Here is a 16,617-nt window from a genome sequence, read left to right as displayed (position 1 = left end):
CATTATACTTAAAAGAATCTGAATTAAGTTACTATACCTCAGACAGCAAGGTGAGGATGCGGTCGACATTGAACGTCTGAATCCCAGGGATAGCCTCCTTATCCTCCTTGGGTATAGACCTCAGCATGGTCTTGGAGAACTGTTACACATCCGGCCACCGGGGGGATTGATCTGCAGTAGAAGGTAGATTTGGTGAGAAAGCTACATAGGCGCCACCAACAGACTGCCGGCTGACTAAGGAACCCTCTGACTGTAGCTGAGAACGTGAATTGACCCGCATGGGCCAACCAAGCTCAAAGGGGGAGTCGAAGGAGTCATCCGTACCTTAGGGATGTTGTTGAAGGCTTAGATCGCCTACAGCCGCTGCAGAACCACTTGCATCTTTGGGTGGCTCGCCACCCTTCGGCTCCTCAAGGGCACCCGACTTGTTGGAGAGGTCTATCCTCAGACCAAGGTTCCTGATACTCTTCCCGCCGATGGTCAGACGGCCCTTCCCTAGCGGAAACTCAGGAGCCGTCTTAACAGAAGACATCTTTCTATACTTAGCCGAGCTTGTGACCTCGTTATCCGGCTTCCGTTTGATTAGCTTGGTAAGGGATCTAGGAGGCCCCTTGTCTCCACCCTAGACAGGAAAATGCAGACAATAAGTATATAGTCGGTCATAGCCGTCTCTATATGTAAAGAGAGAAGAACGACTAGTGCAGGCGGTTCCTACCTGACCCTTGGCTGCCAGTTGGGCCTTCTTTTTCTCTGCATTCATTTTTCTTATTTGAGCTGAAGAGTGGGCAGGCGTCTTATCTTGTGGAAGCATGCTTCTGCCGGTTTCTGCAAAAAAAAAACCGTATGTCAGTTCATCAAACAAATAAGAGTTCACAAGTTAGAACCAATAAAGACGGCATAAAGATTGTCGGATGCATGCTCTACGTACGTCTATCAAACATGGTGCTCAGACCCCAGGCGGACAAGAACGCTTCGTCCCTCAGCCACTCATGTTTGGGTACCCAATTCTTGGGTACACTTATTAACTCGCCGGTTGAGAGGGGGTGGTTGTAAGCTCAAAGAATCCTGACTCTATTATTTTCTCGTAATCCTCATCCGGAATCTTTGGGAGAGCACACTTCTAACCCAAAAGATCCGGCTTCTTATTGTAACAACGATATTCGAAGTTACCTTACCGTTTGGGGGCGAAAACCAGGTAAAACCAGTTCTTCCAGTCAGACCACTTAGACGGTTTGGTAAGGTAATGCATATGGGCAAAAGCTTCCTAGTCGGGATGGAGGCCTTGCATCTCACAGGCGGCAATGTAGCCTAAAATGTTAACCCAAGAAATTGGGGTCAACTGCCACACACCCAGGCCATATCCTCGAAGGGTAGTCTTTATTGCGTCATGGAGGGGGAAGCGGAGATCAGCTAAGAAGGTCGCGTCGTAGCAGCCAAAATAATTGTTGGCATTCTGCCGGTCATCCTTCCAGGTAATGGTGCCCAGTTCAGGCGGCACCCGCATGTCATAGCCCTCACTAAGAGGATGTTTTAACTTGAAGTCCTCTAGGCCTTTTTCCATGTTCGCCCTGTCTTTGGCAGACACATGGATCCGGAACGGATCGCCCTCATTGTTCCACTTTTTTCTCTCTTCTGCCTCATTATCCTCAAGCGGCGATAGTGAGCCACTACTGCTCTCCCCAGAGCTAGACCCTGAGGCGGCTTCTCCCCCGTCTCTCTCAGAGACAGCTTCATCATATCCCCCAGATCCAGATACAGAGACGGCTTCTTCACTGTCTCCTTGTTCTGATTCAAGGATCCTATCACTAGGAATGTTGGGTGCACCCGGAGGAGATTCTCCCTCCTCTTCAGCTGGTGCCATCACCTCAGCCGTCTCTTCCTCATGCGGCACACCTTCTGTGCTCTCTTCCCTATATTCCGGATAAGGTGCCGTCCACATCGTCCGAGCCACAATGTCCTGCACAGACACAGAGACAGTCAAATTTAGAGATGAACAAGGGTGATCCAAACACCCAGAGACGGCACCCTCAGTCCTAGACTCGGCCATACCAGGAGACCGACTGACTACTGACCTAGGCGGTGCCGTGTGTGCTGATGGTGAATCCATTTATTGAATGATATGTGCATAAACGGAAAAAGTATGAAAGAGCTGGGAAGGGGAGAGACGGTACCTCAATGATTTGTTTCTAAAAGGGGTGTCAAGCGCTGACCGGCTGTAACAGGCGGGCAAGAAAGGAGGCAATTGTCTGGAAAGTACACAGGCGGTTGTCTAAGAAGTACACAGGCGGTTGTCTGATTTTCTCTCTCTAGAACGTTTGACTTTCTCTCTCTAGTCTTTTTTTTGAAAATGTCAAAAATGAGGAGGGGGGTAAAATTCTATTTATAGAGGGGTAAATTCAGGGGCATCCCTGTAATGTCTAAGTAACAAGTGTCACGGGCGCCACGTGGCACGCCACGTCACCCTTGTGGGGGGCAAATGTTTTGGGTAAAAATACCTAGGCCACGTGGCCCAATCAGAGGGTGACACGTGTCACCTTAGGAGAGGCTCAAAATGAACCAATCCTCAGCTGACACATGGCACTCCCAATCAGTAGGGAAAAAAACGGCCTTTATGGCCCAATTCTCGAGAAAAGCCTCAAAACGGCACAACCCCCCAAATCTAGGTCAGAATGACCTAGGTAGGGGCACATTTACCAACGACACTATAAATAGGGAGATTTCCCCTATTTTGGGGACACGTTCATTTATTACACACAATCAATTCTCTCACATCAGAGAAACACACCTGATCTCGGGATCCGAGAATATCTACTTTTACTTTCCGCACTTTTTACATCACTCCAAACACTTTCTAACTTGATCGTCGGAGGCGGAACTCCGAACACCCAGAGCTTCCGTTGTTTCGCAGGTACAGCCGGCGGGAAATCAGTCTTGGTGACGTAACTCTCCCGAGGGACACAAAAAACCCTGAAACAAGTGAGATGATAATGGATTAGTGACAGATTGATAGATGATAGCCACATACGTTAATATAGACACAAAACAATGTCATCTATTCAAGGATACTATTAATCTTCAACCTTGTGTATGATCTTGCAAGGCTATGAGTATTGTTAGTTTGCTATATTACTATTTCAATTCGTATAAGATATTAGTTAGAGTTTTCAAGTTGGGTTTAAAATTATGGTTGGTTTGTAATCATAGGTTGGGTTAAAATTATGTTTGGTTTGATATCATGTTAGGTTAAAATCGGGTCGGGTTATTATCAGTTCAGGCCAAACAAATCAGATAGAATCGGGTATTTGTCGGGTCAATTTCGGATAGGGTGAAGTCTTGTCAATCGGGTCAAATTGGTTTTGGGTTGAGTTCAAGTCGGGTCAAATCGTTGTCGTGTTAAGTTTAAACCAGGTCAAATTGAAATTCGGATTAAGTTCAGATCGGTTACAGATCGAGTTTGGGTCCTAAATTTCTTAAGTCAAATCAAATTACTATTCAAAATAAATGATTTTTTTTAAGTCAGGTCGTTTTTAACACCTTTTTACATAACACTAAGCCCAGTCACCTACAACCAAAAAGCACAAATACGAACAAAAAAAAAAAAAAAAAAAAAAAAAAAAGTAAAAAAGTGGTGCGTTCCCATGATCCCATCAATAATTGGTGCGGGCCTCGTTTGGTCAAAGACTCATAGCCGAAAGATCTCCCTACCTTCTTTTCCCAATCTCCCATTCTTGGTTGTTAAATTTTGTCACCCGTTACTCTGTTATTGGCCCAACGGCATCCCAACGCTACAAAATTCAAACTAAATAATTACCAACTTTTCACAATTTATTGAATTTATACATATATCTTTCTTAAATTATTTTCCTCCCAAGACTAAACAAAAATAGAAAATTATAATGGGTGGTCGCACCACCTACCTTCCCTTCATCGTAGCAGCAGCTCTGATCTTCTGTTACGCTACGGTGACGTTACCATCCACCTTTACGGATGATAATCCGATCAGAGTCGTCTCCGACGATCTACAACGCTCTGATTCCAGGTATTTTTTTTTATATAAATTTGTGTTTTATGAATTGTTCAACTTTTATTGTATGGTATGTTAATTCTTATATTGCATATTTGCCGATCCATGTGTTAATTAGTGAAGTTAATATTAGATTGTTAGTGCCAAATGGATTTGACTTTTATGTGGCGATGCTTGAAAGTATGAAACCAATGCGTTGACTCACGGGTATACCTTAATTGAGTTGCACTCGATCAAAGTGAAAGTGTAGTGATTTTAAATTCTGTTAATAAGGTACACGAGATATCTAAAATCTGTCGATATTGTACATATGTATATAGTGATCAAATGCAACTTCTTTTTGGAGTTTTTGTCACCTTTTATGATTATGTTGTTTGGTTCATATTAGTGCTCAGAAAAGGATTAGGGGAAGAATGACAAGAGAATATTAGTGATTGAGTGAACAGAAATGAAACTACTTTTCGGTGCAAAAGTGGAGCTAGCTTTAACAGAAATGAGAACAAAATTTAATTAAAACGAGCCACGTAGTACTCCCTTCGTCTCTTATTTTTTGCCCCATTACAAAAATATACATAATGTTCATTACATAATATAATCATGTTCTTCATTAATATTACGAATGTTCTTTATCACTAGAGGAGGTCCCAAAAAAATATCGTTATCAACCTTTATGATCCTGATTTCAAAAAGAAAAAAAAAAACAATTACTCCATCCGTCCCTAAAAAAATGACCCTTTTAAGGAGTTTTCACGGGTATTAAGAAACTTATATTGAAAGTATAAGAGTGTATGGGGATGCTAATAAAAATACATTGAAAAGGGAATTTTACATGGGATTTGCAAAAAAATAGAGAGATAAATTAATAAAAGTACATAGAAAAAGCAAAATTTGCATGGGGAAGCTAATTTTGCACAAATATTATTACAAATTGGAGGGTATTTAAATGCAAATGGGATGAACATTATGGGACTATAATTTGGCCAAAAGGGTTATTCTTTTAGGGACGGAGGGAGTAGATGATAATAAATATACAAAATAATACATAATTAATAAATGATATTTAAAATAAATATCATAATAATAATTAAAAATAACATAAAAATCATATGAACATACGGGTCAAGTTCAAATAACATAAGAGATAAATTCAAAAAACGTAGGCCTTAAAGCACATAATAAAAGTTTAACAAAAGAGTATTTTTATTCTACATACCTTGAATAATATAATTTGTAATGTAAAGAACATATAGTTTAGACCCATAAAATATATTAATCAAACTTAAAGAACATACTCATCAAAATGATAAAAAGTAAATATGTATCAAAAAAATGAAAAAGAACATTCATCATAATCCGATGAACATCGTCTTCAACCTCCAAAAATAAAGCAAATTCAGAAAAAATGCAAAAACTAGTTTTAATGAAAATCAGGGATCTAAATCATGACGAAATTCGTGCCGTACCGCCATTTTTGCTATTAAACTCCTACTTCTCTCTCTAAATATTCAATTTCTCTCTCAACAATTTTTCCTCTCTGTTTTTGAAATTCAAAAATGAATGAATGTAGAGAATTTCTAATTTAGAAAGGTATAAATATGGAAGAGAATAACATAATGCTTTAATTAATTAAGGAATTAGTTACATTTTTTAAAATAAAAAAAAAAAAAAAAGAACTGTTGTAGATTTCCACAAGGTGTACCAAGCATGGTATACCCTAATATATAATAGAATTTTCAATTTGCCAGAAGAGTCAATTTAAATCTAAACCCAATTGTTGGCCAGTGATCATTTTATTTTCTTTTAACTATGTTTACTATTATTCCGTATATTCACAATTTGTGCATCACACAGAACAATCAAAGCCATTTATCAATTTGGAGATTCAATTTCAGATACAGGCAACTTTATACGTGAAGATCCACGATCTTCCTTTGCAAAATTACCGTATGGAGAAACTTTCTTCCACAAGCCAACCGGTCGTTGTTCAGATGGACTTCTTATGATTGACTATTTTGGTAAGAATCGCCTTATTATCGAATCAATTATTTATTAATTATTATGATTGATTAAGTTGTGACATCACATGAAGACTTCTTTCATTTCATTAAGTTGTTAAAGTTTTAAGAAAAAAAAAAGTGTTTCGGTTGTTTTATGACGATATCTCAAAAGTCAAAACTTAAAGTGTTGCAATTTTAGTAAAACAAATTATATTATAGGGTAACAAGTCGAGTTCTTATAGTTGGTTGTTATCAATGCAGCCGAGTTCTTTAAGCTGCCATATCTTGATCCGTATCTTAACAAAGATGGTAACTTTAGTCATGGGGTAAACTTTGCTGTTGCTGGATCGACTGCACTCAACGTCTCTACTTTAGCTCAGAACAATATTAGTTATCACGCCACAAATACCTCCTTATTTGTACAGCTTGATTGGTTTAAGTCCCATCTTCATTCCATTTGCTCTAGTGCTTCAGGTAAAAAATGCTCAACTTATTATTATTATTTTTTTTTTCCCATTATAGCCATAAAAATGCATGCTCTCATTAATGATTAATCTATGAAACTTGCATATTTGTCTTTAAAATCTAAACATCATTTATGATAATAGACATTCATTAGATAGGGAAATTGTGTGCAACAAACGTAATATAATACTCCTTATGTGAGTTTGGATGGAAAATATTTGATTCATTTTATATACCTGATTTTACTTATAAACTAAATTTAACTCAGCTTATTTAAAACTTATGTTTGAATTTCTAAATTTGAACCTATCAAAATTTAATAGAGTTGTAAACTGAATTTGGATAATGCTTTTATGAACTTAATTTTTTGTGAATTTATCCAATTTGAACAAATATGATATATATTAACACTAGTCTGAATTTATGGAAGATCTCCTAATGTTAACCTTTGTCATCACTGTATAATTTACTCATTTAGATAAAATAGTATATAATACACTAGTTCATGTTAGGAGTATCTCTCATGAGAAAGGTCTCCTAATTAAATGTGTAATACTTGTAGTATTTACCTATTTCATTAACAACACAAGGGTTAGTTTGGCTCACTTGATAAAAAAAAAAAATCTTCCTTAGATTCTAGAGTTTTAGGATCCAAATCTAATCAAGTGGGGATACTTAGAGGTAGTGATCTCGTTATCCCACTCCCCTAATTTCAAGTATTCCTTTTAATCAACAATATGGTAGCTACATATACTGACAACAAATTATATGTTTATGGATTTTTTGTGAGAAGCTATCTAATAAAACTAAAATTTTGTGAGAAACTGCCTAATAAAAAATTGTTGTAAGAAACTATCTATTAAAAGGTAAAATACTACCTTTGGCCGGATTTCCCCCGTTGACCTAATTTTCCGGCGTTGACCTACTTCAAAACACCCCAAACCACCATCTCGTAGCCCGAAACTACCCCACCAACTCGGAATATACCCATACCACCCCGAAAATAGCCTTACCACCTTGAAAACCAACCCTCGCGGTGGTTTCGATGGTGTTTTGAGGTAGGTCAATGCCGGAAAATTTGGTCAACAACAATGGAAATCCGGCCCAAGGTAGTATTTTACAGCATTTTACCTTTTATTAGGTGGTTTCTTACAACATTTTTTATATTAGGTAGTTTCTTACAAAATCAATAGGTAGTCTCCTACAAAAAAATCCTATTTTTATTTTGTGTCAAGTCTTAAGAATATTACTTCATATATTATTTGATTACTAACATCTCTGATTTCATTTATAACTTTAGAATGCAAGGGAAAACTTGCAAAGGCACTTATTATGATGGGTGAAATTGGAGGAAATGACTATAATTGGGCTTTTTTTCAAAAAATGTCAATAACAGAAATCTATAAGCTAGTGCCTGAAGTTGTGCAAGCTATAAAATTGGCCATAAAGGTGATCATCTTCTTATCCTTTTATAAGTACTCAGTATTACTTACGAAGTACTTAATTATCTTCATTTCTTTTTAGTTGTAATAAAGAGGTATTACCTTTATTGCAATTAAAAAGAAACGGAGGTAGTATTTGATATACTTTGTAGTTCTTATTCATGTATCCTAATCTGTTGGTGGTTTTTATTGTTCTTGCAGGAAGTGATTAAGCTTGGAGCCATTCGAATTGTTGTTCCCGGAAACTTTCCCATTGGTTGCATGACAATTTACCTTAACATGTTTAAAACAAATGACAAAAGTATGTATGACGATCTCCAATGTCTAAAAGATTTGAATTCTTTTGCGGAATTTCATAACAATAAACTACAAGAAGCTATTAAAGAAGTTCGCGAGGATCACCTGGATGTAACAATTGTGTACGCGGACTATGTTTCAGCCTTACAAGAAGTTCTCCAACATGCTACCTCCTATGGTTAGTACCTACTTCGTGTATCCTAATCACGTTCTTTTTTGAATTTCAATTATATCGGTATATACGTATATTCGAGTGCATGTAATTAATTAAAAAAAAAAATGTGATTGATTGCATGTAGGGTTTGACAAGGATGTTATGCTAAATGCTTGTTGTGCTAATTGTGGGACTAAAGGAGTTCCTGTTTGTGAAGATCCTTACAAACGCGTAAGTTGGGATGGAGTGCATTTGACTCAACATGCATATCAAGTTATGTCACAATGGTTGATAAAACATACTAGTGTTTTCAATGACAACTCTAGCGTTAAACGTTTGAAATTTTCTTTTCTCTTCTTAATTTTCTCTTCACTAAGTACATTTATAAGTTTGGGATAAAAGAAAGTTATACAACATATTACTATTATACTTTTGCTCCATTTGTTTTGACGGAAAATAAATCTAATGAAAAATGAATTTCCATGAAATCCATTTTCCGGAGGAAAACTCACATTTGGTTTAGTTTTCCTTTGTTTGTTTGTAAGGAAATTCATTTTCCAAGAATCCCATTTTCCTTTGTTTGTTTGGAATTCATTTTCCATGAATCCCATTTTTCTTTGTTTGTTTGGAAATTGTTTGTTTGGAAATTCATTTTCCTTTTAAAACAATTTTCTTTTTGTTACTTTATTGTTTGTGAACCTAATTGTTTTTAAATTAAGCTGTAAATTAAGCCAAGCCCGGCCCTCGACTGTAAGTCAAGAAGAGAACATGAAAAACATCCTTGTAAATGATTTAAAAGCTAAAATTCTATAGTTCTTCATATTTGATCTACAAATGTTAACCACTTCAAACTAATAATAAAAAACTTCTGCTAATACCCAAGAATACAAATACCCAAGCCAAACAAACAGCAAAAAAATAAGAAAAGAAAAACGGTTGTAGAAAGGACAGGGGCAGACCAAGCAGCATATAGCAGCCAACAGCAAACTAGGGAGCAGGAGAAGCAGCTTCCAACAGCCTGAAGCAGCAGCATAAACACCAGGTAGCAGCATAGGAGTTATAGCAGAACAGCAACAGGAAGCAGGAAACAAAAGGCAAAGCAGAATGCACCAAAACCAAGCAGCAGATTGCAACCAGAGCAGTAACCTTGAAGACAGCAAGAGCAAACTACCAGAAATTGGAGTAAAAGCAGCAAGCAGACTTTAATGCCTATGGTCTTTGACAAACTTTTCGATCCAAAGTTTGCATAGTGGCAAGCTTTTTGTCAAAAATGCTTTTGCAAGCATTTCGCGCTCCACCAAGTGATCAAAAGCCGCAATATGTCCTCCATCTTCATAATTTCGTCATAAAGCTTTTCCACATCAAGTTGATTGTTTGAAAAAATTTTGAGAGCACTAACCACTTCTTGAAGTTGTGCTGAAATGTGTTCCATTTCCGATCCTTCGTCAATTCGAGACCTCTTTCGATGTGGCCTTGAGCCCAACGAGGTACCACTCTCAGCCTTGAAAGGCACACTATCATTAGTCATACTTGGTTGTCCACTTTCCATTGAAGCATCAACATCGATGTCGGCAAATGTCTTGGAGAAGTTCCCCCGTGCTAAATCTTTACCCAATACTATAGCCATCTCTTCATACATATCAATTTTTCGATTCAAAAACTTTTCATATTTTGGATATTCCTCCAAAGATCAGATTATAGGGCCAAAAAGTTAGTTTGTACAGAGGCTGATATCATATTAACATCCTACATTGGCTACTTGATAGAGCTTTAAGTTGGAAGCTGAAATATAGTCACCCTCACAAGCCTGTTTCAAGATTCAGCCACTGATCCCATTGTCACTTTTATACCATTTCCTTTTTTCTAGCAACAGCTAGTACATATTCTCAGACAATCAACAAACAATAGTAATCTATTCATATAATGCAGGAAGTATGCAAATGAACAATATTGGTCGGTGCATTATCATATTAACACAAATCCAGAAGCATAATTACAGCTAAGCAAAACAAGAAAAGAGAGAGAAAATGGGGAGTGACAGCTATTTAAGGGTGAATAATAACATGTTTCCAGCGTATAAAACAGCACTACCTTAACATAAGTAGCATATGTTGTGGGAGATGCTATCACCATCTTCAAATTATCGTTCCATCCAAACCCGGAGTTGTTTCGGACTGTTGATATAGCCACCCATGCATTCCTCACAGTTTTCATATGATTCTCCACATGTTCTGAGGTGCAATTGGTTTGAAACTTCTCAGAGATAATCTTTGCAGCAGCCACAAAAGAACTTGTTCGAAAAGTATTATTAGGCCGGTTTCCCTTTTTAACTTCTTCGGCTAAAAAGTCGAGTAATTCTTTTGACATGTCCTTTGACCAGCAAAAGTTAGTCTTTTTCTCTTCTTTTACAACCTGGAACAATCACTTTAGCATTAGAATCTGGAAAAAAAACAACATAATAATATATAAGAAATATAAAATTGATGCAAAACACTAAATGAAAAAGTTGAAACAGGTAATAACTCTAGTAAGGTATCGCATATGAAAAAGTTGATAGAAAATACATAATCACTGGAAATATTGTCTTTAAAAAATAAAATGTTATAGAATTAAAATACATAATTTATGAACTAATTATCTTAAAAATGCATATGCTAAGCCCATCAAATACAAGTCTTCTTGTATACAGTCCACATCGCCATTGCAATGGTCTTTCTCTTTCTTTCGATTTGTTGATTTTCTTCCTGCTCTTTCCTTCGAGTACGTGCTTCCCCCATGTGTTGTAAATCTTGTGATGCCATCTCTACTTCAACTTCTCTTGTAATTGGGTCATTTGGGTCAACACCTCTAAGGTTGTTATGTAACACGCAACATGCTAGAACTACATTTACTTGGGTTTCATACGGCCAAAATGACTCAGCATCTAAGACACGAAATCGCTTCTTTAATACTCCAAATGCTCTCTACAAAACCATTCTTAGTGAGGAGTGTCGAAGATTAAATAATTCAGGTGGATTGGTTGTATACTCTTTCAAGTGGTAGTGAATACGCCTATATGGAGGCATGAATCCTTTACGGTCACCATACCCCGCATCATCAAGGTAATACTTTCCTACAATTTAAAGAGATTTGTCATAGTTACTAACTTATAACCAATGCATAAAAGAAACCAAAAAAAATAATAATATTAAAGTACCTTTAGGAACCTTAAATCCCCTTTTGAGTGCATCTTGCAAGACCTTTGAGTCATGAGCAGAACCCTCCCAACCGGCCAGGCCAGCACATACGTAAATCAACAGCAGCTAGCACATTTTGGGTTGTCCCACCCTTTCTACCACGAAATCGACCTTGCATTTCAATGGGGACAGATGCACGTATATGTGTCCCATCTATAGCTCCTATGAAATCCTCAAACCAAGGAAAAAACCTAAGGTTGTTTTGAATTTCAAAAGGAAGTGGAGAGGCTTGTGGTTTGACAAATTCTAGGTACAATTTAAGGATGGCTTTAAGAACAACATGGAAGTAATGATGTATGGTCCAAATTGATCGTAAAAATCTTCCCCCCGCTGCCCTAAATCTTACATTATGCCCTAAAATGTATAAAAAAAATCATTACTTGTTCTTTAACACCTATTCGAGTATTTTCTTTCAAAAGTCCTCTTTCAACTAGAATATAACACAAATTGAAAAATGCCTGAGGCCTTATACGGATCTGACCCAAACAATGAGTATCATCACAATACAAAACACTATTAACAATCTCCGACCTCAGACTATCTCTATTAATGTAGGGTTGTCTAATTATTCTTAGCCTTCTTGTTTTAGACCTACGCTCGTTAAGAAAAGCAAGAGAACAAGCAATAAGCAGCCACAGCGCCAATAACAATGCCTTTAGTATCATTAGTCATCTACATCAATTCCATCAAAATAAAAAAGGTTAAGCATACTTATATGTATATTAATTCGATAGTGGTTTTTGGGCAAAGTTATACCTTAGATGATTTTTGGGTAGACAATCCACGCTCCGGTTCCATAACTAATACTAATCTGAAAAAAGAAAATTATGGTGATTGATGGTAATTAGAATATCATTTCCAAGTATTGAGCATGAATACTATATCAAACCACCACCCCATCATTATGCATACAACAATATATTATACCATATACTAAGTATATTTTATAACACAGACATCAAAACCACAAACTAGGTGACAACAAACATGGTTAACTGGCTTACAAGTCCATGGTCAACTTGATCATCGTACCTGTACTGATCTATGCTACACAATACATATATCTACTTCATACTAAGTTGAGAGCAGCACCTAGAGTTTTTTAAATTGTGTTTTGAGATGGTTATACACAAGTGACATATACAAAAAGCTGATTATTGTTTAATTAATTTAGACACTGTATTAATCAAGTAACATAGATGGACCTTGTAAAAGAATTTGACCCATCCAAATGCAGAAGCTAAAAACCTGAAAAATATATTTTCTGGTGGTTCAATTCATCCCCCATAAAATATCAGTCATTTGGTGGGAAAAACTCGTCTAGGCTTTGCATATTCTTGAGGTCTTGGTAAAAACTAATTCTGATTTAAAAACACAATAAATCGTACATGTAACTCAAATATGTTGACGCAGGGCATGAAAGTAGATCAGCAATATCTTTCAGCAGACTCTTCAAGGCATACACTACACCTTCTACACCAGTTACTGCACAAACCCAACCCAGAAACACAAACCACACCTCAAACCGCCCACTAGATCCATCACCTAACAACACCGAGCCACTCCCTCGCACACCATCACCAAAACCCGCAGCCGCACCTCTCCACAATCACAACCATTTCGATTTTGATTTAACAAACCCTAAATATCTTATACAATGCATCAAATTAATTCTACTGCTAAATTAACCCAAAAATTTCAATAGCACAAACTAATTCTACTTCAAAGTTAAACCAGATTAAAATAAACAAATCATAAATTGTATCCAAATTAATCACAAACCTAACCAAGAATTTCGAGAGCAGAGATGTTGAATCAAATAAAGAAGCAAACAATCAAAGAAAGGACACAGAATAAATTGGAAATTACCTTGTGAGAGCAGATCTTCACGGCGATGAAGATGAGATAGAGAGCACGCAGAGCTTGAAGATGAGAGGGAGAGAGAGCAGCGAGCGTTCAGAGCTTGAAGATGAGAGAGAGAGCAGCGAGCGTGAAGCAGTGAAGAGTTGAAGACGATGGGAAATACGAAATACCTCGATTTCTTGGGGAAAATATTTGGGCCTCAATGAAAAAGTATTTTCTAGCCTTATTTTCCGTTTTATGGGCCGGACCAAAACAAACAGTAAAAAATAGGAAAACTATTTTCAGGAAAAGACTTTTCCCTTGAAACAAACACAGCCTTTATTTTTAAGAAGTTACATAGTTCTAGAGTAGGATATAAACATTTCTTTTTACTATAATCATTAGCTTTGGAGTGTGTGAGTCTTTTTTAACTTGATCTCTTTTTCACAACACAACTTTCTAGGTTTTTTTTTTTTTTTTTTCCTAATGTTATATCTCTTGTATTGTCCAATGAAGTTTATATCCCCTTTGACAAGATCAAGTAGGAGTATTTACAAATTTGTTGTAATACGTAATTATATCAGATAAGTACTTATTGTTATTTAGGCCATTTTATTCCTGTGAATGCTAATGTTTCTGTGTTTTTATTCTACAATCCACCAGAATTAAATTTACTAGCTAGGAGCAACACTAAAGTGTGTTACATGTAATCTCTATTATATAAACTAGGCTTTTAGCCCGTACAATGTACAACCTTATTATTGGGGTTTTCTTTTTTTTTTTTTTTTTTTTTTAATTTGTTTGAATTTGGATATTGAGTGCTTTGTGCATTTGGAATGAAAAAATGGGGTAAGATACTTTTTTTTGAAGCAATGGGGTAAGATACTTAGGTGTATGTAGTGTATATAATTATTAAATATTAATATTATTGGTCGACGATCGTTAATTAATTAGTGAGCGGTTTTAATTTTTACTTGTCATGCAATCGATGTGTTAGTTAGACTATGACTTTTTAATAATAGTTTGTTTCTTTTTTTTCTTTCTTATGTACAACAATAACGTTTTAATGTTGATACTCATGGGGTAAATTACTAAATATAATTAGAAAGATAGATGAAAATAATAATATTGAATATGTGTTTAAGGTAACTATCGTTACATAGGATATGTGGAGAATGAAATGAAATTATTTCAAAATTAGCACTCATCTTCAAGTCATGATTTTTTGCTTTCTTTTTGGACTTTTCCATCTCTCATGGCATGGTCTTTGCCTCTTGAGATATATTGTGTCATCTGTCTTCACTTAGTTGGGAAAAATATAAAAAAATGTAGTTAAATTTGTTGGATTATTTTTGTTTAAACTTGATGTTGCTTGTTTTTTACCTTTTCATTTTTATTTTTTTGCTTGTATTATCCGTTGTGGTGATATCGGGCTTCACTTCTTTTCGTTTGCCTTTTGTTATTTTGGTGTATTTTCTTACCACTGCTTGAATCTAAGTTCTCTGTACATTTGCAACACGAAAAAATTTGTGATTGTACTCTGAGTAGGCATGGCTGTTTTTGATACTCATAATTTGGGTGTGTTATTAATACTTGTTCATCGAGCAACACAATGTCTATAGCCTCTGGTATATTATTTGTTGTATTGTAGCGCACATCCCACATTCAGATGATTCTTGCAGTTATTCTCCAATCTCTTTTTGTTATATCCAAGTCTGCAATGTAGATTCCTCGTATTTTGATGAGATCATATGACATATGTGTCAAATAAAGAGTACAGTGTGCCTCTTTTTAGAAGAAGTGTGAATATCTTGTGTAGAATTAGCAAAAAAAAAAAATTTATACTATACCTTCGATTGTTACAATTCTTCGAGGCCCTTAATTTCATCATATTTTGCCTTTGGACTTCTTCTGAAATCTCCTTTGGACTTCCTTTGGTCAAGATTGGAGAGTTTGGTTTGGGAGTATATTGTTTTTCCTTTGTTGGGTCACTATAGTTTTTATTTTATTGTTTTCTTGTTCTTTATAGTGTTAATGGTATGTAATCTTTAATGGAGTTAATTTTTAATTCTTTAATGGTTTAGGAGTTAGGGAAGTTGTAGGGTTATTTTCCCTGACTAATTATTAGTAGGTTATTATATCGGGGTTATGGTCATTTATGTCCGACAATGCATTACTTAATTTTAAATTCTATTTAATGGTAAAATAGTAAGAATTTACAGTTTTTTTTATTTTGAGGAGATGAAGAACAATGTAATGTAAGAAGACACGTGGCATTGGGTTGGAAAAGAGAAAATTAAAAAGTATGATAGGATAGGAACACATGTCTTTTTAGTTTGAGTTTTTAAATACTACCTTCATTTCATATTATTTGCAACGATTTGACATTTCACACTTTATGTCAAATCGTTGCAAATAATATAAAACGAGGTAATACTAAGTATAGATATATCAAAAGTGACCACTATATAACTAATTTGTACCCACTTTGGGGCTAGTTGTACGTGATTTACATATAATAACAACCCAACCCATTAATAATTAACATAGCCTACAATATACTACGTATATATATGAGGCCCAAAGGATATTATATTGCTCATAAATCTCTAACTATACACGGCAAGATGTCAACTGACTTATGTTTTGGAGGCTCCATTTTGGGACTGTACCCATCTTGTGCATTGGAGGGTTGGAGAGGGGTGAGTATGGCACGGGTACCCGTACTGTTAGTACTAACGGTTCGGATAACCGATAACCAATATCACTAAAAGTGATATCCATAAACTGAATCAATAAGTTCGGGTATCCGGATTTTCGAATCGATTATCAGGTACTCAATAAGATCCAATAATGATAAATAAACTTAATAATGTAATTATTATGATATCAATTAACACTAATTAACAGCAATACCACATGATCTTGACCAAATTATTAATAATATTACTAATCATTGATATTATAAAGTGATTATTAAGTAAAGTAATAGTTTAGATTTTGGAAAAATAGATTTAAGTAGGAAAGGAGAAAAAAAAAATTGTTTATCGGATCGGATCGGGTAACCGTTAATTTTAAAATGATACTCAATAATCATACCCGATAACAAATTATCAGAACGAGTACCTAATCCGTTATGTTTATCGGATCGGGTACCCTA

At 35.8% G+C, this 16,617-nt stretch overlaps 2 protein-coding genes across 7 annotated transcripts; one reads left to right on the top strand and one right to left on the bottom strand.

Moving 5' to 3' along the window:
- Window positions 1–3,603: 3,603 nt before the first annotated feature.
- On the top strand, window positions 3,604–9,011 carry LOC110683019 (GDSL esterase/lipase At5g03980-like). 3 transcript variants are annotated; one of them, XM_021859358.1, is made up of 6 exons: window positions 3,604–4,039; window positions 5,876–6,039; window positions 6,283–6,495; window positions 7,883–7,935; window positions 8,130–8,403; window positions 8,525–9,011. In XM_021859358.1, the coding sequence occupies exons 1-6, from the start codon at window positions 3,897–3,899 to the stop codon at window positions 8,776–8,778; spliced, it is 1,101 nt and encodes a 366-aa protein (XP_021715050.1). In that variant the 5' UTR covers window positions 3,604–3,896; the 3' UTR covers window positions 8,779–9,011. The 3 variants fall into 3 exon arrangements, with proteins under 3 accessions (XP_021715050.1, XP_021715049.1, XP_021715051.1); XM_021859357.1 differs by having other exon boundaries at window positions 3,605–4,039; window positions 7,787–7,935; XM_021859359.1 differs by having other exon boundaries at window positions 3,843–4,039; window positions 5,917–6,039; window positions 7,787–7,935.
- Window positions 9,012–9,163: 152 nt separating this feature from the next.
- Window positions 9,164–14,236, bottom strand: LOC110683020. 4 transcript variants are annotated; one of them, XM_021859360.1, is made up of 4 exons: window positions 13,485–14,236; window positions 12,372–12,426; window positions 10,471–10,791; window positions 9,164–10,060 (listed from the first exon to the last, which is right to left on the bottom strand). In XM_021859360.1, the coding sequence occupies exons 2-4, from the start codon at window positions 12,411–12,413 to the stop codon at window positions 9,644–9,646; spliced, it is 780 nt and encodes a 259-aa protein (XP_021715052.1). In that variant the 5' UTR covers window positions 12,414–12,426; window positions 13,485–14,236; the 3' UTR covers window positions 9,164–9,643. The 4 variants fall into 4 exon arrangements, 1 of the variants encoding a protein (XP_021715052.1); XR_002503540.1 differs by lacking the exons at window positions 9,164–10,060; window positions 10,471–10,791 and adding exons at window positions 10,899–11,491; window positions 11,576–12,287 and having other exon boundaries at window positions 13,485–13,840; XR_002503541.1 differs by lacking the exons at window positions 9,164–10,060; window positions 10,471–10,791 and adding exons at window positions 10,899–11,491; window positions 11,576–11,969 and having other exon boundaries at window positions 13,485–13,838.
- Between the last annotated feature and the right edge of the window lie 2,381 nt (window positions 14,237–16,617).

The sequence above is a fragment of the Chenopodium quinoa genome, unplaced genomic scaffold (genome assembly GCF_001683475.1).
Source record: "Chenopodium quinoa cultivar QQ74 unplaced genomic scaffold, ASM168347v1, whole genome shotgun sequence".
In the NCBI taxonomy this organism is placed as follows: Eukaryota; Viridiplantae; Streptophyta; class Magnoliopsida; order Caryophyllales; family Amaranthaceae; genus Chenopodium; species Chenopodium quinoa.
Note: the sequence above shows the minus strand (reverse complement) of the source record. Positions and strands in the feature narration are given on the sequence as shown.

What these genes read in the sequence shown, in the direction of transcription:
- LOC110683019 (XM_021859357.1), top strand. Translation starts at nt 3,897, where the DNA reads ATGGGTGGTCGCACCACCTACCTTCCCTTCATCGTAGCAGCAGCTCTG. An exon ending in CATTTGCTCTAGTGCTTCAG is followed by an intron (nt 6,496 to 7,786) that starts GTAAAAAATGCT and finishes TTATAACTTTAG; the next exon opens with AATGCAAGGGAAAACTTGCA. An exon ending in CCAACATGCTACCTCCTATG is followed by an intron (nt 8,404 to 8,524) that starts GTTAGTACCTAC and finishes GATTGCATGTAG; the next exon opens with GGTTTGACAAGGATGTTATG.
- LOC110683020 (XM_021859360.1), bottom strand. Translation starts at nt 12,413, where the DNA reads ATGGAACCGGAGCGTGGATTGTCTACCCAAAAATCATCTAAG. An exon ending in CTACCCAAAAATCATCTAAG is followed by an intron (nt 10,792 to 12,371) that starts GTATAACTTTGC and finishes TGATTGTTCCAG; the next exon opens with GTTGTAAAAGAAGAGAAAAA. An exon ending in CATATGCTACTTATGTTAAG is followed by an intron (nt 10,061 to 10,470) that starts GTAGTGCTGTTT and finishes TGATCTTTGGAG; the next exon opens with GAATATCCAAAATATGAAAA.